Consider the following 21,578-nt stretch of genomic DNA (forward strand, 5'->3'; position numbering starts at 1 on the left):
GATCATCCAGGGGGTTCATGCAGGCAGCCCAGCCAGCTCATGGTAAAGTCTATTCCAGGCAGCGTTTATCTGGCAGAAGATGGAAGTGATTGGTGGTCTGAGTTGTATTTTGTGAGTGAGAAGGTTAATTCTCCCTGTGAAATGTAAGATTTTGAATCATTTAATATTTTCTTTTCTTGTTTAGCTGAACTAAATCCATATTTAATACACTCAGTCATCACATGTCTTTATTTCTGAAGCTCATCTTCCCTGCTATTCCTTCTCTGTGGCTCAGCTGCTGCAGTTTTAACCAGTGAGCTTATCGCCGGCCTCAGGCTATGATCTTCTAGTGGAGGATATTAACACAACCAGAGAGCACCACTCTGTCAGCAGCCACGGCTGTGGGAACTGGACAGGACGTTCATTTGGCAAACTCAGAATGTGGATCTGTGTCCACAGTGCCAGTTATTGTTGGCGATGCACCCACTTCAGCCTCCATTGTTGTGGCAAGCACCCTTGGGGTGTCACGCATGGTGAGGATAACTGTGGTAGAAACAGAATGATGATTCATGTGCTTGTTAGTTTTGTTGCAAAGTATTAAAGCAACATATGCCTCTGTTCTCTTCTTGCACATTTGTGTTTGGGCTGCACAGTGTTCTGCTGATTTTAAGTTCATGTTCATATGGTTGCTGCTCTTTTGTTACGAACAAAACACAAGAATATTAGGTATTAAATATGCTTTCACAAATCTTAATTTGAGTCTTGGGCACTGCACAAGAGCTGCTCACTGCTCCTAAATAGATAAGATGGGTCAAATGCAGCACACAAAGTTTATATTTGACTCCACTTTGTGTCTGCCTGTTTTTTTATACTCACTATCTCTCACTGAACTATCTTTCTGTCTCCTTGTGTATCTATCCATCTAACTGTCTATCTGTCACACTCTTATTCTTCCCAGGTAAGCTACTTAGCCTCCTGTGTGTGTTTCAGTGATAACAGAAGGTACCTGCTGTTCTTCCACACAATACCCAGCGATGCTGCACAAGCCTGGGCCTCGGCTGAGCTGCTGCACCTCATAGGGAGCCTCGTGGGATTTGTGTCTGTGAATGACTGAATGATGATTTTGGCAGATTTGGGATTTAGATGTTAATGGATGCACTAAAGTGCGTGTTGCTTACCATGAAGTGATTCCAATGGTTCTTCAATGCCTCACCCTGAAACTGTCACTATATATCCCCTCTTTCTTTCTCACACTCTCTTACCATAATATCTTTCTTACCATCTGCAGTTCCCACTCTGATCCCTGATATCTCAATTTTTCATCCCAAGAACCTTTCAATGATGGTAATGGATTGTTGAAACCATCCAGAAATCCACTGCCACTACATTTCCATAAAGGTTCCAAAGTTTTTGATATGATTTGTATCTTTGAATACATATACATATCTTTGAAGATGAAGTTGAATTTTCTTATTTTCTAAAATGCAATAGAAATTAAACAGGCAGTGGGGCTAATGTAGTAAATGTATAATGCATTTATAATTTACACACAATACGTATAGTTCAGTTTTCGTCTCTCGAAACATTCTTTCGTTGGCTGTGATTATTTAATTTGCTCTGCAGAAGGCCCATATCCCTGGAGTAGGAGCCTTTCTGGCTTGCCTAAATTCTGGCCTTAGTTCACCCAAATCTGAGCCTTTCATTAAGGACCTCTGGGAAACACTGTTTGGATGCCCTCTTACTGCTGTCCTAAGAGGGATATCATGTTTACACTCAAAAGGTCATTAATGAATGAAAAAGTTGTATGGAAAAAAAGATAAAGTCTTCCTATTATTTGAAACTGAATTCACAGAATCTTTAAAAAAAAAAAAAAAAAGTGTTGAATCACTTCTTACGAGTTTGTACACAGGCAAGAATAAAAAAAATGTTTTATAAAGTCTGCAGGACTGTGTTGCCATATTAGATGTTATGAAGCTGCAACGGGTCACTTCCTGCAAGGCCAAAGCCCTGATGTCCGGAATCTGCAGCGTGTACAACTAAATCAAATCTTTAGATGCCACAAATGTTATCATGTCGATATGAAACACCCATTTTTCTCCACCACCTGCAGGAAGTGAACTTTACAACCCCTTTGAAGGAATGGATGAACTGTGAAGAGTACAGAGACTAGCCAGCCTCCTAAGATATCATCAACTGGCATCACCGTGATAGCTCAAGGAATAATAGTTTGTCACTGCCGTTTTGTGCCATCTCAAGGGTCAGATGGCCAGTTTCACATTGACATAGACAGAGTGATGTGAGTAGGAGGCAGCAGACATCGTGTGTATTTTTGCTGTATTTCCCCATCATAGGCTTCTCTTTGAATCACTCAGAAACAACGTCTGCTTCTACATTTGCAGAATATGATGAAATATTTCTATATTGTTACTGATTACATGATGCATGTGTCCTCCTGGTACAAGGAAAGCTGTGCAGAAAAGGAGACTGCTTTGACTGTCTGCATGTGTTGGGGGAGAAATTAGCAATAAAACAGGTATTTTTCAGGGTTCATTTGATTTGTTTGAACAAAATTGCAGAAGAAAATTATCTTCCCTTCTGTATGTGTTTTGGTGTATTGTGGTATGTTTACAGTGTATTGTGGTTTTATAATACTGACAGCATCATCCCTATCAAAGAAAATCAAAATCAAATGTAAGCAATTAGTGGGACTGATCATTGAACCAAGCTTACTCAACTCATGGATTTGTTGACTCTGGAGGTTTAGTTAATTAACAGCTGTGACTAAAGGATTTTCCCTCTCGTGTACTATTTAACACTGATAAAAGAGAAGAGCACATTCAGATTTATCTGTGGATAACAAAATTAACTCATGGACTCTATCTGTCTCTCTGCCTAAGAACTGCTGGAACATATTCAGTGTCCTGCTGTTCTCAAACCAAACAGTGTGCGTTCCCCAGCAGGTGGATTTCCTTTCTTGACAATGACGTCCTTTCCATTGTCTGCTGCTGGGGCGCCACTGACAGCTGCCACCTTCCTTTACTACTTACACAAACCTTTGGTAAAGCACAGCCCCATCACAGATAATGCCAAATTACATTTTGGAGAGTATTACACTGCAGTTTCATCATGCTGGGAGAATACTGTGTGATGATATTGCAGTCTCCTCACCCATTAACATCAAAATAAAAAAGGACCATATCTAACACCATGCTGTAATGTATCCCTGTGTCTCCTAATGTCAGAATCCCTCCCGTGGGCCAACACCTCCGAGGTGAGCTTCATGCTCCTGCTGTCACTCAAGACTTGACTCAAGCTTGACTTGGTCCTGCATAGTGAGACATGCACTGTTTGGGATTCTGTGTTTAACACAAAACAGGTTTAATGTTATTCATTACTTCATGGCATCACATATGACATTCTGTGTTTCAGGGGGAAAAAACACTCCTACTTGTTTTCATTTATTTAAGCTAATCTTGGGCAGAGATGCAAAATTCACGCAAAATAGATAGCAGAGATAGAAGAATGGGCAGAGGATGCTTCTGAAATAGGTGGTCAACGGTATTCTAACAGTCAGACTACACTAATACAGATTCAATGTCTTGCTCAAGGTCCAACGTGCTGCGAACTGCTTCCCTAACATGGTGTCTGCTCCAGTTTTCGTTTTCTTTGAATTCTAAAGAAATCTCCTTCTCCATTTCTTGACACAACCTTATTTTCCCAGCTGCTGATATGTGTTCTGGGTCTGACCCTGGCTTCTCCTCAGCCTGCAGAAGTGGACCACTGGGGACCCAAGATCAGTCTTGAATATGCAATGGGCTCCATGGTGGGCTTCTCATTGGTTCTGAGCTACCCTGGCCTTCTCCTGGGCTTCCAAGTGAGGAGACACCCTGACAACTCTAATGAAGCCAAACTGATCTTGGTGCTCTATCTGTGTGGCCTTTGTGCCCGCCTACATTAGCTCTCCTGGGAGGTTCACTGTTACAGTGGACATTTTTCCACCTTGGGCTCAAGTTATGGCCTTCTGTTCTGTATCTTTGCCCCAAAGCGTTTTATTATTCTTTTGAGGCCTGAGAGAAACAGTAAAAACACCTGATGCCAAAATAATGGGAAACCATGGCCAGTAGATGAAAGCATAAAAGACTGATGAAAATAAAAATAGAAGATGAAAAAGCGTTGACTTAAAAAAACCTGTATGGTGTCGATCAAGACGCATGCAACAGCATCAACGAAAGCAATGCATAAATAAATATTCTTGAAATAATCAATGGTATTTATATTCAAATCTTATTTTCTTCCGTACATAATTGGATCTAAGCTATTACATGTCGCTGCTGAATGTACTGTAAATATATGCATCTGTATTCCTGCAGAAGTGGAAATAAACATTTAATCATAGCATCAGTTCATGAGTTGGTGTGATATCACACTGACAGGCCATCATAAACATTCACTCATCACACAGTGGATGTGTGTTTGTGTTCCACACTCTGATAATTGTTTGCTCTCGCAGATATTATTCAGTGTTAGAAACTCTGCATTGCATTCTGTCAACACATTTCTTATCTGTCCTCCCATTTTAGAATGCCCAAACATGGATCTGGTGCCTAATTAGATCAGCATAGTGACTCATATTATATTAAAAAAAGCCACCGTCACGACCGCTACTTCAATTTTTGGGGGGAATTCTGAGACCTTCAAATAATTTGCTGCCCTATATAATGATAGACGGCCACATGGGACCCAGTGAAAAGTGTTATTGTGGCAGAGACCATTAGTTCCATCTGCAGTCCTCTGTAGTGCCCATCTCTTCTGTCATACTGGCTCTCAGGACATAACAGGTGAAAGAAAGTTGGAGAAAAAAGGGTTTCAAGAAGGAAAAAAAATACAGTAAGCCAGGATTATGGTGAAAGAGATGTCATTCTTATGAAAAGATTTTATGTCAAATCTGTGACATCCTTCATGCACTGTACATTAATACATAATGATTGTACGATGCCACTGATATGAATACTTTCTGCCATACATCATGTTTTATCCAGTCATTGGCACATTAACAAAAGATGGAGAAATTCTGTATCTACTTCACAAAAAATGAAACAGTTCAACACCTGCACTCAATGGCTCTTAATGGTCTATTGTTTTGAACTACTTGAGCCATTGATTCAACTTATATTTAGTAGTTTGGAGTGTTTACACAAATATGCAATTTGTATCTACAGTGATGAAAAAAATAATTAGACCCCCCTTGTTTTCTTCGATTTCTTGTTCATTTTAATGCCTGGTACAACTTAAGGTACATTTGTTTGGACAAATACAATGCTGAAAAACAAAAATAGCTCATATGAGTTTAATTTCAGAGCTGATATCTAGCCATTTACCATCGTTTTCTTGATAATAGCTGAAATCATCATCAAGAAAACCATAGAAAATGGCTAGTTATCAGCTTTTAAATTGAACTCTTATGAGCTATTTTTGTTGTTATTGTAGAGGATGTGAAATAGCTTTTGTTAAAACTGAAAGAAAAACTGACACCCCTTATTTATTTATGTTTTTCTAATAACTACTTGATAAATTAGTCCCTCTCATATATAAATCAGTTCCTTTCACATTTTGGGGAACCCTTGCTGTTATTTTCTTGTGACAGCAGGTGTACCCCTAGACTTGAGGCCAGTAACATTGTCATTATATTTGTCCAAACAAATGTACCTTTAGTTGTACCAGGTATTCAATGAACAAGAAATTGAAGAAAACAAGAGTGGTCTAACATTTTTTTCCATGACTCTATGTTAGTATGGGTTTAGTTGTGAACAGTACACCCTTCATTATGCATACTGTCATATTTCTGAGACCTTTTCCCTTCTCTATGTAGTCAACTTTCTGTCTTTATGATTCATGCTTTGGCAAATTCATCCAGCAAGTGCCAACATTTTTATTCTATTGCCAGTTATGTTGCCTTGAAAACTCATAAAAATGGTGCTTTTCAGACTGAAACTGGCATATAATGCTAATTGCTGCTTCTGCAATTGTCATTTGCCCCCTAAACTGCTAGTTGCAAAACTTCAAATTTAGGTAGGATGGAAACAGTGTTAAGTAGTATCGATGTCAGGTACGTCATGTGGACTGTCAATAACACTAAACTGAAAGACACTTAAGAGAATATTTTCTTAACAGCTCCACAAATTTCTTCTTCTAAATAGAATATTAAGTTAAGTTACACTTCCTTTTACCCCAAGATATCATGTCACAACGTTATATTCAAGGCAGTGTTTTGTATTACTTCTCTAATCTCTGTCTTTGATGAGGTAAACCCACATGTGTCCAAACATCTGGTGAGCATTTGTCCTGTTACATAAACTCACTGATGACAAGATTGAGTAAATAGCTGCATGTGCATATTGTAGAAGTCAGTCAAGTTTTCACCATGTGTTTATCTCGACGCTGTCTGCAAACCTATGTCATCACGTCTCAAGTTATCCTTTTTCATTATTTCAAGGAATGGATTTCTATGAATTCTGGACTTATTCTCTACACTCACTCACTTTTAATATATTTTTCACAGTCATGCACACCTCATTTTACATCTGCGTGCCTGTAATTTGATGGCCCAGTCATTTTATTGTAGAAATTACCACACAGTATTTTCTCATTCAAATGATCTAACCCTCGAATGGAGATGATTTATTCTGCTTTCCTTAATTAAATCAAGGAAATCGTGCCACAATCTGAAGGATAGATTCTTGAAATGAAACAAAGACAGTGCACGATGAGGAGAAGTCTTCTTTGTCATCAAAATTTATGACACAGGAGAGAGGACAGACAAAAAGTAAAAAAATGTGAAGGCTAAGAAGAGTGAGGGTTGGAGATAAATGTAAATCGAGTAATGCAGTGTCAATAAAACACTGCTGTCCATCCGACCCTCCCAACAGCTTTTCCTCCTGTCTATCTCTGATGGGCGTCATAGACCTGATGTCTCTCCATCTTCCAATTTATTTCTCTGCCTTGGGAGGAACAACAGATCAATCAGTGGTGGATAATCAATGTTAGTCTGAGAGCAGCTGTGGAGAGCCGGAAAATGTCTTGACGTTTTAGTTTGTTATTATAGGGAACAGCCAGGCGTGATGTTTATATGTAAAGGCCTCTGGAGTATGAGGGTTTAATTAACCAATGACAGCTGGGATTTCCATAGAGCATACCTCAGAGACCCTGGGCCTCATCATTCTATCTCAGGTCAAATCAGTATGGACACTGCTGCCAAATCCCATTCAATGAGCTGTCCCTCACATTTCTAAGAAAGTCAAAGGAGTGTCGTGCTGGAAAAATGAAACAATTTGATCCGAAAGAGTATAGTTATTCCTGTTTTTCTTATTACCTTGAACAGGGGTGATGAAACAGAATATAAGGGTTCATAGGATAACATCACTGATTTGTCTTTGTATTGTTTTTGTGATTGGGCTACACCACTGGCCAAATGAATGAATAAAGTGAAAGCAGATCTTTAACTTAATCAAAGGTTAGAATTGAAATTATAAAAGTGAAAATGCAGGAACATTTTAAAAGACTTTGGGGGAAAGTTATCGATTAGGATAAAGGTGTGTGGTTGCATAGTTGCTGATGGGGCATGGTGAGTGCAGCAATAACAGCACACTACTACCATCTAGTGGTAAATGTATATGTTCATATTCAAGGACAGAAGGTTGATAAATGTTGCCACCACTTGCATATATCACACTGAATATCTATTGTATTAATCTGGGGAAGAGCCATAAAAATGTGCATGGAATAAAGATGAAGTCCTAATATTTGACAGTGGCAGGTTTTGACATCAGATGTTTCCATGTGTTCTTCTCTGGCCTCAGTAGGATTATGTAGCACTTTGGTGCAAAGATGCAGCCCAGTAGTCCATAGCTGGAGGCCAGGATAGCAAACACCTCCGTGGCTGTGGAGTACTTTCCCGGAGAGCTGATGTAGGCAGGAACGAAGGCTATCCACACGGCACAAAAAATGAGCATGCTGAAGGTGATGAGCCTGGCCTCGTTGAAGTTGTCTGGGAGTTTCCTTGCTAGGAAGGCCAGGATAAGGCATATGCAGGCCAGCAGGCCAATGTAGCCCAGAACGAGAGCGAATGCTATGGGTGAACCTTCGTCACATAAGAGAATGATGATAAAGCTCTCACGTGGCATCAGTTGGCGTGGAGTTGGGGGAACGACAACCAGCCACACTGTACAGATAATTACCTGCAAAAGAATACATCTAATACATTAAACATGTTATTTACTGCTCCTTTAACTATTCAAAGCACATAAAAGGTCACACATCCTTACCTGGACCAGTGTACAAAAAGTAATGAATGCCTTTTGCTGTACAGTCCCAAACCATTTTATTACATTACTGCCTGGAAGTGTCGCCTTAAAGGCCATTAACACCACTATAGTTTTCCCCAGTATACAAGAGATACAGAGGACAAAAGTAATGCCGAACGCTGTGTGTCGCAGCATGCAGGACCACTCGGAGGGCCGGCCGATGAAGGTCAAAGAACACAGGAAACACAGAGTCAAGGAGAAGAGCAGCAGGAAGCTCAGCTCAGAGTTGTTGGCCCTGACAATCGGGGTGAGTCTATGACAGGAGAATATGAAGGCCACCACACAGGTGCAGAAGGACCCAATGAGGGAAATAGCCATCAGGGTGATGCCCATAGTGTCACTAAAGGAGAGGAACTCCACTTTTTTTGGGATACAGGCTGTCCTCTCAGCATTTGACCAGAACTCTGGCAGACAGCGCACACACTCTATGGCATCTAAAGGAAAGAAAAGAAGCCTTAGATGCTGTACCACGGCATAACTACTGCAACTGTGGGTCAGATTCTCAAACATAATTTAGCCTTTCCTCACCAGTCTGATTGCTAATCTCCCCAGCTGTGCAAACCACACAATCATGGCAGCAGACAGGGAAGTTAGGTTTGATTGCCTTCCGGGTTCCTGGGGGACAAATGCTGCTGCATACTGACAAGGGAACCTAAGCGAATGGGGAAACAAATACTACACTGGTCATAACACAGTCAGAAAATGGAAATATTGTTGCACAAAATGCAATTAAAAAACAAAAAATATTGTATTCAATTGAGATCCCTACTGTGGTTTTGTTGCCATTCCAAACAATGATATGTTCCTGGATCTGGAGCTTCTGATTTACAACTGTGGTCGTCTCATCAAATTTGCCAATAGTGACAAACTCCATTTCTCCATTTGGTCTCAGCTGCCAGTTCACAAGGTCATACATGGCTGCAGGGTCGCCATTCTCATCAAATTTGGTCTCATCCCCAAAGGAGTTCAAGTATTCCACCTGTTTTATGTAATGAAGTAGCTAAAGAAAGGAAATGCATCTAGTATTAGCAAGACCTACAAATAATGTTTTAGCATAACCCGGACTGAATCAGTGAACATATAGGATGGTACCTGCCACGGCTGTATATTTTCCTCATCTGGACAGGCCTGCAGAGGAAATGGCCCTTTTCCTTTCACACAGCTTCTCATAGCTTTGAGTGCATGGGCGATAGCATACACAGCTTTATAGACATTGTATGAAATCCTTAGCTGTGACACATCTGAATAGATATTCTTCACATTTCCCAGCTCTTCTGCTCCAGAGCACGGAGGTTTACCCTCAACATTATGCTCCTGACCTTCGGCCTGCAGACCCAGGCTGCATTGAAACACCTCTTCCCAGAAGGGTATCAGGAAGGGATCTGCAAGGGCATCTGGGCTCGAGGGATGTAAGCGAAGCAGAAAGTCCTGCAATCCCGGGATGTGTGCTCGCCGAATGGCAAATCCCATAGAACCCTGGAGGATGTGGTGGTACTTTCTGGGGGTGGAGAGGACAGCAGCTGTGCTCCAAGCCTCACTGGCCAGCCACTGTATCCCAGTAAGCCCCTCTCTAAATTAAAGAGATATGCAGTTGCCATGAGTAAACTTAAAAAGTCACCCAAACTAAAACATTTTTATCATATTACTAAATAAATAAAAGTGATTTGTAAGATGTGCCATGCCTGAGAGCTTCATCAAACAATGCTGCTGCATCTTGTTCCACGGCAAACACCAGAATCACCTGAGCCCCAGAGGAGCGGATCTTGGAAATTATAGATGAAATGGTGGTCTGTGCTCGGTTTTTAGGGATAACCTCATGAAGGGCAACACAAGTGCCAAACTTTCGAACCTAAGAGAGCAACAGGAGGGGGATTCATGACAGCTCACTTCATTTTAAGTTCACAATATGTTCAATAATTTAAACAATGAAAATTACAAGCCTAATTAAACAAAAAAAAAAAAAGCTGGGACACTGTCTAATGGTAAAATGGACAAAATGGCAATTTATTCTTACTACATTCTTTATTTTGGGGTGTTTGACCTACCTCATCGGCAAAGATGTTCGCTCCACCACGGCCATAGGCATCATCGCCTGCTACCACACCCACCCAAGTCCAGCCAAAGTGCTTAACAAGTTGTACTAAAGCATCTACCTAGATTGGAGGAAGATAAGAAGAGGAAGACACTGAGTGAGAGAAATGAAAATGTGGACATGTATAGCGGTTACATCACATGAACAGTCATCTCTGTGTCTGCTGCCTCTTACCTGGAAAAAGTCACTGGGCATGGTCCTTAAAAAGGCAGGAAACTCCTTTTTGTCACTGAGACAGGCACAACTGGAGAAATAACTCACCTGGATGTGAAAAAAATCACTTGGTGATTTAATTTTACAATGCCTAATGCATAACTAAAGCCACTATACATATGAAACTGTTCAAGTTGACCCTCCCTTGTTGTAGTGACAACAGCAACAGTGAAACATAGCAAACGCAGTTGTTGAGAAGCTCTGACTAACTGACCTGTGGCACATGGAAGACTCCCAGGAAACGAGCCACGACGAGGGACTGTGTAGACCCTCCGTCTCCTATCACTGCTGGTACAGTCCCATGACAGATGCCTTCTACCCCTGAACCCTTCTCTCTCCCCACTAGCTCCATGGCAGCCTTCAGAGCCTGATGGGGTGTACTGCATGAATCGTAGATCCTATAGCCCAGTGTGACGTTTGGAAGTAGTTTGCCATCTCTGTTGATCTCCTCTATAGCAAACATCATAGTTTGCATCCAACGGAACGTCCGAAAGTTAAATCTGGAAGAAGAGAAGATGTCTTGAGGCAACGTTTGAAGCTATTTTAATTTTTTAACACAGCTATGAGTGTGAAGCTTTGTGAAAATGAACTTTATTTCACTCAGCTTAGTTAAAAAAACATTGCAGAGAACAGGATTCTTTCCATGCGTGGCCATGTGTGCAGACATTACATTTGCAGTTACAGCAATTTGAAGAACAAAAAACAGCTTACCTGGTGCACTGTGCAGGAGGAGGTGTAGAGGTGAAGGAAAGACTGGGCTCCAACACCATGTCATGAAGGGAGAAGAGTCCCCCCAAGACGATGTCCCCCTTTTTCTCCAGCACAGGCAGGGACATAGACCCTGCGATCAGTTTGCACTGTAGGCTCTGGTCTTGGTGAGAGTTGTATGGAAAGATCACACACCACAGGAGACTCAAAGACACAAGCTTTGACCTTCTCCAGGAAAAACTAGGCATTTCTGTTGTCCTCCAAAAGATACACATCCTTTCTTAAAGCTAAGGCACCATCTACCCTCGATGTATATTCATTAGTTACATTAAAAGATGTTTGGATAATCTATGCGAACAGTGAAGAGCAAACAACAAACAACAAGACACTGTGAGCCCATTTAGACAAATTCACTATCTACAGAAAAATGTAAAATTTCTTGTTAAGTCAGAGAGAAAAAGCATCTTTAACTCAAACTCTTTAGTAAAAAAACATCATATCATCAACCTTGGCCTACATACCAGGTAAGGCTAATGATACACTGCCAGTGCTACATCTTGTTGCATTAACACAGAAAAGCAATCCAGTCTAGTGTCAAATGAGAGATGCTGCCCTGCAGACTATATATACGACCTGCCTCATATCACAACTGTTAAATTGACCACATTTCCCCCAGGCTTCTGATCAACGGGAAAAAGGGACCAGAGTTTCACAGTAAGTAACAACAATAACAATGAACTGGAATGAGCACTTGGCCATAATGGACGGGGACGCGAGCCGTGTCATGTCACAGTGTCACGCCTGACTGGGCCTAACTCACCCTTCAGTGATGTGAAGAGGCAGGCGGCCAACCCAAGTCACAAGGGGCCGTACACCTTTCAAACACACACACACACATGCAAAAACAAACTTAATGCACAGCGAACTGAGTGAGAGGAAACTTTATAGTTAAAGTATAGTATTAGAACCTTATTAATATTATTAATATTGTTCTCTATGATTGACGTAAGATTTACATACTATAAAATGCATCATTGTATTATTTAAAAATGTACATTTATCATGATTATATTATTTTAGAGTGTTATCTGATATTCAGTGTAACTTTTACAGTATTTCTTACAAAGACAAGGTAACTTTTTCTGAAAACCTTCAGTCCTTTTTCCAACTTTTTCTTATTCTTGCATAAGAAATCCTTCTGTCTGGCTAAACGGGTTATTATGGTGAAATCAATGAGTCATTAAGGTGTTGTGTGTATCATTTTGAGGACAAACCCCGCAGGCTACAAAACAGAGCACCACAGAGTGTGCAGCAAAGATCATTTTACATGCTGAATGTTGTGCCGCCTCAGGTCATATGCTGTAGGTTTCCTTATTCGTTTAATATGTCCCTGTGTGACACTCTGAAGAGGAAGGACAGAGGGGCCCTAAAACACAACACTAAGTATTATGATCCAGTTGTTCCCTTTTCTTGTAAGGAAGCTTTTAACAAGATTTTGGACTCCAGGGATTCTATGCTCTCAGGAGAGAGGGATATTGTTTCTGAAAACATGGTGATTAGAAGTGAACAGTCAGGAGATTGCAATTGTATCACTGTTGTCCTCACCAAGTGATAAAAGATAATTAAAGCCCCTGAGTATTGGATGTTTTACTGTCTTCTATTAGGCCTTTGAATTTTCAGTCTGACTAAAAGACAGAAAGATAGACAGAAAAAGGCAGGCAGACACACAGCAATACAGAGAGATACAGACAGTAATGAGCTAGTGGTAGCCCCGTTCAGACTGCTGTTTCAAGCCTCGATATTTTTTTTTGCCTTTGTGATGCTTCACCTGCAATCTAAACGCGCCAAAGGGGTAATGGGGGGACCAGGTGATCACGGCTCTCTGCCGCCTTTTGAGGTAGCAGCAGAGGCGTTACAGGGACGATACTGTTCAAGGCGGGATCGATCGGAACAAGCGGAGCTGGCAAGACGGTACATTATTTGTGCGACCAACACCCCGGTAATAAAAACCGTATCATCAGAAACAAGCCTCTCACTTGAGTCGGACAGTAATCGAATCATTTTTGGCAAAATGCAGAACATTTACATTTACATTTAGTCAATTAGCAGACACTTTTATCCAAAGCGACTTACAGAAAAAGGGAAACAATCAAGGTATAGTGCAATAAAAGCCATTAGTGCAGTAATAAGTGCTAGTGCCGATTCTTTAAGGAGTAGAGTTGTTGTGTGGTCCAGGAGAGAAGGTTCCCTTTGAAGAGCTGGGTCTTCAGGAGTTTTTTAAAGGTAGAGAGGGACGCCCCTGCTCTGGTAGGAACTGGCAAGTGCTTTCCACCAACGGGGAACAACAAAACGCAAAGAGTTTGGACGCCTTGAATGACGGAGTGACAGAGCCAGGCGTCGTTCATTGGACGAGTGCAGCGGTCGTGAGGTAGCATATGTCTGAATCAGGACGTTCAGGTAGGTGGGTGCAGCACCGGAGACAACTTTGTAGGCGAGCTTTAGAGATTTGAATTTGATGACATGTGACCTTTTTGGCTGGTTGTAAACCAGGCACGCTGCCGCGTTCTGAATCATCTGAAGGGGTTTCGCTGTGCAGGCTGGCAGGCCCGTCAGGCATTACAGTTGTCAAGGTTTGAGATGACGACAGCTTGTGTCAGGAGTTGAGTGGCATGTTGAGTTAGAACAACTTTGCTTGAGTATGTAGAATCTCTACAGCGAGAAACAGCACGACATGCAGTTATTCAGCCATCATTGTTATGAATTCAATCGCTTCCTCCATGGCTTATTGTATATGTACTGCTCTGTTACACGGCACTACCGTTTCCTCCCACTTGGTTTCGCAATGCCGTATTGGAATGTGAATGAACGCCAATATTACACCATCGCGGCATCAGTATTAATGTTCTGAAATGCTGACAGATTTTGTTAATTCACTTTGGCTGGACTTTTGTGGCAATGCAGTCTGAAAAGGCCTAGTGACAAAGATATAAGGAGAATATAATAAAAACAAATTATTTTCAAGCCTAAATTTGATTTCTCTGTTTTGGTGTTTTGGAAAATGTGTAATATATTGTTAATAGCCGGTCGCTCATAAAGTTGGAATAAAATATATTTTTTTACATCTGTCCATGAAATTTATGGAAGCCCTAAGAGGCAAAGTGGTTTTTCTGAGCATTGTTTATTATTTTGTATGTACGTAATAGGCTATAACGTTAGCTGTCAGGTTGACTTGACCACGGCGTGTGTCTGCGTGGCGCGGACATGCTTATTTTGTCCACACAGTCAACATCAGCTCCTGTCACAAAGCGAAGACATGTTGACAGTCTCACAGCCACACACACACACACATCACATACTTGACAACTAACGTTACAATATAGCCTATAAGTGCAATTAAACTCCACTAAACTGCAGGTAGTGAAGTGAGCCGCTCACAGCCAGTTCCAGCTCTGTGCTCTGTGTAGATCTTGTGTTTATCTCCTTAAATCACCTGAAACCCACAGCAGTCTGCTAGTTAAAACACACACACACCTCCTGTGTGACAGCCATGTCTAGAACCATAGCTCTAATATACAAACAATGCCCGAGTGTGTACTTAACTTCCTGTTTGTTGTTACATTAATTTTATATACGGCATGTCTTGAATACAGCTGCATTATATACACATTAGGTAGGTTTACGCTGCCTGCTGACACCATGATCATAGTCAGCCATCTGACGTGAATATTAAGTAGCCATGTGGAACACACAGTCTCTTCACCATATGGTTCCATCTAATCAGACCTTATCGACACTGTTAAACCCAGGCACAAACAGTTTACAGACATTTGTAGTTAACAAGGTAAAACATTTTGTTTATGCTGCTCGTACATACGAGATAACACTTTTTTGTTTTGGCCAATAATGCCCCAAAAATGTTTTTCACCTTGCCTTTCAGGGCTCCCGTAGAAATGATTGTGACAGTCATTTATTGTTGACAGAAATATATATATATATATGTGTATATCTTCTCAAAACTTTATCAATAAATCTCTTCCAAACATATCACAATGAAAATGAAACCACAGTTAACAGAGGATTGTGTCTGAAAACATTATTCCAACTTCCTGGGCGAACGTGTACTTAGATAACCCAACAGCTATTTTTTTTTTCTTTTCAGGCAGAAGCCAAAGTCCCTTCTGTTTTGATGGGGGAAAAGCAGTGGCTGGTCACAGTTTTGTTAGGTTCAGGAAAAAAATATGTTTTGCATTAAATACCTTAAAAATCCCTTATAAATTGGTAAAACTACATGGTTAGGTTTAGAAACCAAGATCACATTTTAAATTAAATATATTACATTGCTTAATAAATGCACCTCGGGAAAACTAGTAGATAAGAATTACCCTGAGATGCTGATGGCTGTTTGTTGACTTGTCACTTGCCACAGAGTCAACTGGATGTTATAGGGCGGATCCCTTGAGATTAGCTCTGTCTATCAGGATATCACACTCCTCAGCCTCCCCAAGAAAAGCTTATACTAACCGCTTAGACCTGAACATGGTACTCTGTGATAAAACTCTTGATGCTTTGGGGTTGAGAGTGAGCCACTGCCTCTAGTACAATACTCTGGGGTCTTTTCACAGGTGAGGATTAGATGGATTGTGAGATCTACAGAAGGATCATTGCTGTGTCATCAGTAATGTTGATGCTGAATCAGACAGGGAGCTGAGCCTGAAGCTCTCAATTAACCAATTCAGATCCCCAGCCAAGGCCATGTGCAATCATGATCAAAGGAATGAGATCATGCATACAAGCTGACAAATCAGTTTCCTTTGCAGGGTGCCTGGACTCAACCTCAGAAATAGGGTGAGAAGCTTAGAAATGTAGCAGGAACTAGCAGCTGAACCACTGCTCAGTTGAGGCAATTCATGCATCTTACTCGGATGTGTCCTCATTGTGCCATCTCTATATACTACTAGGTAAGATATTAGTATCTCTACTACTAGGTAAGATATTAGTATCTCTACTACTAGGTAAGATATTAGTATCTCTACTACTAGGTAAGATATTAGTATCATGTGAAACGAGGAATACCTTGGTACCAACCATGGATACATTTTAGTGAGGGAAAAACTGACATTACCAGTTTCAGAGGGGTCCCTTGACCTCTGACCTTAAGATATCTGAGTGAAAATGGGTTCTATGGGTATCCACAAGTCCCTCTTTACAGGCATGACAATCTGTTGCAGTTTGTTCATTTCGCCTATTGTACTTAAATATTTCTGCATACTAAGAGTCTCTTAACAGTCCCATTTCATAAATTATTAGTCTTGTGCATTGAATGAGCCCAATTTTATTAATGTGTGATGATGTTCGTCCCCAAAGTAGCAATTTCAATGCAGTGAGAGCATTTTTTGAAACTTGAGCTCTCTGAATAGAATGACCTGTTGTGACCTTTAGGATAAGCACAGCCGCATGCATCTTTACAACCGTAGAGACCAAGAGCATTCAGAAGAGGTATAGGTATATTGACAATAAAGGGTTATCCAATCGCCAAAAAATACTAGAAAGATTTGTTTTTATTAACAGAAGCTCTTACAGTATGTTTATGGTTTATAGCAAGCATCTTCAGTGTGTTAAATTGAAAGTCATATTTTACAAAAGGAACATACACTAATGCATAACTTACAACACACGTACAAGGAGAATGATTTTTTTTAAACAAGGAAGAATAAAATTAAAAAATAAATGAATAAATAAAAAGTCCCATCCCACCCTCCACCCTCTTCCCTCATTCAGACTCAGACTCTCAATTTCCTTTCATTTTTACACCAACACAATCTATATAAACAGTTTACACATACACCCATCTGTACACATTCATATCTATAGAAATCAACTAACTACTCACAACAAATATCTCAATGAGGAAGTAATACAAGAGGAGCCTGCAGAGAGAGATTTGAAGTCGCTCCAGGAAGGCTCCCACCACCACAGAGAAGTCAGAATGTCTTTGAAGGGCCCAGATTCCTCCAAAGGCTGCATGCTTCCCTCTCACACTGTATAATATATTTTCAGTGTGCAGTAAGACACAAGCTCATCAATCCAGTGTCTTACTGGTGGTGAATTTTCAGATTTCCAGTTAACCAGAATAAATGTTTTCACTGCAGTGCTTCCAAGTCAAATAAAGTATTTCTTGTAGTAGTTCACATTACTAGAGCTTGTGTCCCCTAGAATCCATAGTTTTTGGTCCTGGTCAGTTTGAATTCCTATTACCTTTGAGGTTAATTCAATGGCACATTTCCAAAATGTTTCTATCATTTGGCAACTCCATAGCATATGTAAAATGCTTTACATACATAAAAAACTAAAAGTTTTTGTGATTAAATTCCAGCAAGTTTTTTTCTGTGATCTCCCATAAGGTGTATTGGAGGGATTTTTGGAAATTGACATTTGCGTAGAATAGTACTCTCCTTCCTGAGTACCTGTATCAATTTTATTTTGCTATTGCAATTCTATTTTATGTTATTTTATTTTATTTCTTTTTTTTTTTGTGAAGGCCTGTCCATGGCCCTTATTAAGAAGAACGTTTAACAATTACTTAGCCTGGGTATACCCATACTGCCTTGCGCGCTCGAATTTCATTTCGAACCTCCAGGCGGTCTGGCAACCAGAGAGGTTTCTTAGCCCTGTTTTAGGGATCCAATCACAGACGCTTACTACTCGGCAGACGGAAGCTTGTAGTTTTGTAGTTTTCTTATGGATCCAACATGGCTGCAGCAGACGCGAAACTCTCTTTAGCTGTAGATGGTGTTTTAAATAGTTTAGAGCTAAAGTTGAAAGGCGAAAGGTCTCTGGGGGCTCCGCTGTCCCCCGGCTCGTAGCCAGATCACCGGCGTTCCGGTAGCGGCTAATAGCCCCGCTACCGGAACGCCGGTGATTAGCGCCGCTAATCTCGCTACGAGCCGGGGGACAGCGGAGCCCCCAGAGACCATTGGAAACATCACACTAGAGTTGATTGATCTGGTGCAGGAAGATAAAAATGTTACTTTACCTCTGTATAAACTCGACTAAGACCTCTAATTATATCAAATAATAATAAGCTAAGCAGATTTGCTGGTATTCTGTGACGGTAAAGAAATGTATGCTTTTTCAAATTCAAAATATTACTTGGTAAGCCATAAATTTATGATATCATGGTGTGTTTTACTTTAATCAGAGATGTAGACTGAACTTGAATTTTACATGATTACAGTTTTTAGAATAATAAACAAAAACAAGCACAAACAAACACTTAAAGTAATCTAACTATTAAAGCAAGAGTTTGACATTTTGGAAAAGTTTTTAAGAAGTTGTTGGTGAATAACAACATGCACTGAAGCGAAATACACAATTGGTAAACACTTAAGCTTGTTATTGTGTATGCTCTGAAAGGGAGGAGGCGTCGTGGTATCATCCTGAACCTTTTACCCCGGGGGCTGAGAGAGAACAGGGGGCAGCTGGGCAAGCAGAGACAAGCAAGTGTTTCCGACTGATGACATCTCTGCCTGAGGCTATGAAGCAGGAGCTCACCAGGTGTTGTGTTGGAAATTAATTAACTTTGAGTTTTAATGGAAGGTGATGTCACCTCTTTCAAAACAAGCTGTTCACATTAATTAGCATGACTAAAGCAGAATCATTACTCAGTATCGGCTACGCTTACTTGTTTTATATCTGAGGGAATAAAATCTTTAGGTTAAATGTGACAAATTTGGCACTTCAGGCCTAATTAACACAGTCTAACATTATGATTTAAGAGTTTAATCACAAGATGCTTATTAAAAACACAAAGGATTTTCCCAAGTGAGGAATAAAAAACACTCCAGAGTTTCTTCAGATAGTTAACTTATCATGTAGCCTTAAAACAACACACATCTGTTTTAATTGTAAGCCAAATAAACATAATTGAAAAAAAAATCCATGTAGGATAAGTACTTTGTGTCATAATTTTCATAATAACACAAAATAAAATTACAAGTTATATATACAATGCAATGGCTTAGCAAGGGTTGAAACTTATGTTTTCTGGAGACAATAACCTTGAGTCTTTAAATGGATTTGACTTCTCAACAACCATGCCTCACATAATTGAAACACTTTATTCACAATATTGTAACTCTATTATCTGTTAGATGACATTAAAGTTCGATGGGGTTTTCAGTTAATCTGGGCTGACAAACTAAGTAATGATTCTCCTCCATCCATCATTTATTTAGGCTGTATAACACAAACTGTCCGACTCTGACACCTGGTTAGTTCAGAGGCATAATAAAGGTTTTCCTCTACAAGCACCTTCATATGTTGTTATATTCATACGGCCTTCAGAGAGCAGTTTCAGCCTGATAACAGCCTTTGAAAAAGCCCCCTTATTATTAGAAATTATTGGCCAAATGTCAGTGTTATTTGTCAAGTGACACTCAGGCTTTTGGGCCTATATGAGTCAATGTAATTATCAGCCAGGTCCCAGCAAGCATGCACACTGTGGATAGGTGTGGCTCTACTGACGGCACGCCCCCTGCTGGACCCAGTTTAGCCCTTATGTGGCCTTTTGGTGGACTGACCACAGAAAGCTCACACGGGCTCACAGCGAAGTCAAACCAAACTTTTTTTTTAATTTAAGGTCCAAATTTTGATATACCTATAGAACATCACTGCTTTGTAATGTGAAGTGATGCAACTTTGGTAACAAGTGAAGAATAAAAAAAATAACACTTTCAGGGAAACTGCCTGTTAAAAAAGTTTTTTTTGCTTTGCAGGTTAATGAGGCACACTTGTATAGTTTTATAGTTTGGGTGTCTAAATGCTTGACCTTATCATTGGGAGAGGATGATTCAGGGGATTCAGCCCCTGAATTTAGGCAAAGCTTTAGTGTACTTAAATACAAAAAGCTTCTTTAATTTCATTTGAAGCAATATGGCGCCAGTGTGTGTGGCGAGCCGTCAGATGCTCCGACTGTTGTGTGTGTTTCTACTGCTTGTATCACTTGTTTCGCATACTGTCAACTCTCTGCTGGTGTATGATCGCCAAACGCTGCTAGACCTGAGAATCTCCGACAAACAACTCATCAACTTTGAGTATAACGGACAAAAAACGTCTCCCTTCCTACTGAACATCCCGTCATACCTCTGCCGCACTCCTGTGCTACCTCCGCGGCGTAAACGTCACCGCCGTCGAGGTGAGCGGAGTGGCTGTCTGGTGAGGCTGAGGGCCGGGTTGGTGCGTCCTGATCGAGGTGGATATGGAGCGGGACCTCGCCTTTGTATCTCCCGACGTTTGCTGGACCCTGTCGCTGCCTGGTTGGTACCGGTGGCGGGTTTGGGTTGGATGTTCCAGCCCCGTGGACCCTGCTGCTGCCTGGTTGGTACCGGTGGCGGGTTCAGATTGGATGTTCCAGCCCCGTGGACCCTGCTGCTGCCTGGTTGGTACCGGTGGCGGGTTTGGGTTGGATGTTCCAGCCCCGTGGACCCTGCTGCTGCCTGGTTGGTACCGGTGGCGGGTTTGGGTTGGATGTTCCAGCCCCGTGGACCCTGCTGCTGCCTGGTTGGTACCGGTGGCGGGTTCGGGTTGGATGTTCCAGCCCCGTGGACCTGCTCTCCTTGTCCCCGCCGGCGCGGAGTGAATCTGGGGAACCTGCGGCCTCTGTGTCGGGTCTCCCTGTCGCTGCCTGCCCTGACCCGCCGGCTCCTGCCCGGTTTGGCTTGGTAAACGCCAGATCGCTTGGGAACAAGTCATTCATCCTTAAGGATTACTTCATGTCGCAGGAATTGGATTTCCTGTTTATTACCGAGACCTGGCTGAGTGTTGGTGAGTCCAGTGTCTTTTCAGAACTTTTACCTGTTGACTGCTCCTTTTTTAACTCTCCTCGAACGTCTGGCCGAGGTGGAGGAACTGCGACTGTTTTTAAGAGTGACTTTAAATGTAAACAGTTATCGCCGTCATCCACGTTCACCAGCTTTGAACTCAGCTTGTTTGAGCTGGGGCGTCCGCACACGGTGCTGTGTGCGGTGGTCTATCGGCCCCCCAAATATAACAGAGACTTTTTGGCAGATACCATGCCAAAATATGGCCGGGTCCTTATTGCTGGAGATTTTAACATTCATGTGTGTTGCCCTGAAACCCCTTTGGCGAATGACTTTTTAAACATCATTGACTCTTTTAATCTCACGCAGTGTGTACTGGGGCCTACACATGAACGAGGTCACACACTT

General features: G+C 41.2%; 1 protein-coding gene across 1 annotated transcript; it reads right to left on the bottom strand.

The window, feature by feature from the left end:
- Positions 1–7,772: 7,772 nt before the first annotated feature.
- Positions 7,773–21,106, bottom strand: LOC131970755 (extracellular calcium-sensing receptor-like). The gene is made up of 12 exons (XM_059332178.1): positions 20,797–21,106; positions 20,494–20,724; positions 11,356–11,515; positions 10,859–11,144; positions 10,606–10,692; positions 10,385–10,492; positions 10,022–10,188; positions 9,432–9,909; positions 9,109–9,339; positions 8,868–8,991; positions 8,301–8,773; positions 7,773–8,213 (listed from the first exon to the last, which is right to left on the bottom strand). The coding sequence occupies exons 1-12, from the start codon at positions 21,104–21,106 to the stop codon at positions 7,773–7,775; spliced, it is 3,096 nt and encodes a 1,031-aa protein (XP_059188161.1).
- Between the last annotated feature and the right edge of the window lie 472 nt (positions 21,107–21,578).

Source organism: Centropristis striata, chromosome 4, assembly GCF_030273125.1.
Source record: "Centropristis striata isolate RG_2023a ecotype Rhode Island chromosome 4, C.striata_1.0, whole genome shotgun sequence".
In the NCBI taxonomy this organism is placed as follows: Eukaryota; Metazoa; Chordata; class Actinopteri; order Perciformes; family Serranidae; genus Centropristis; species Centropristis striata.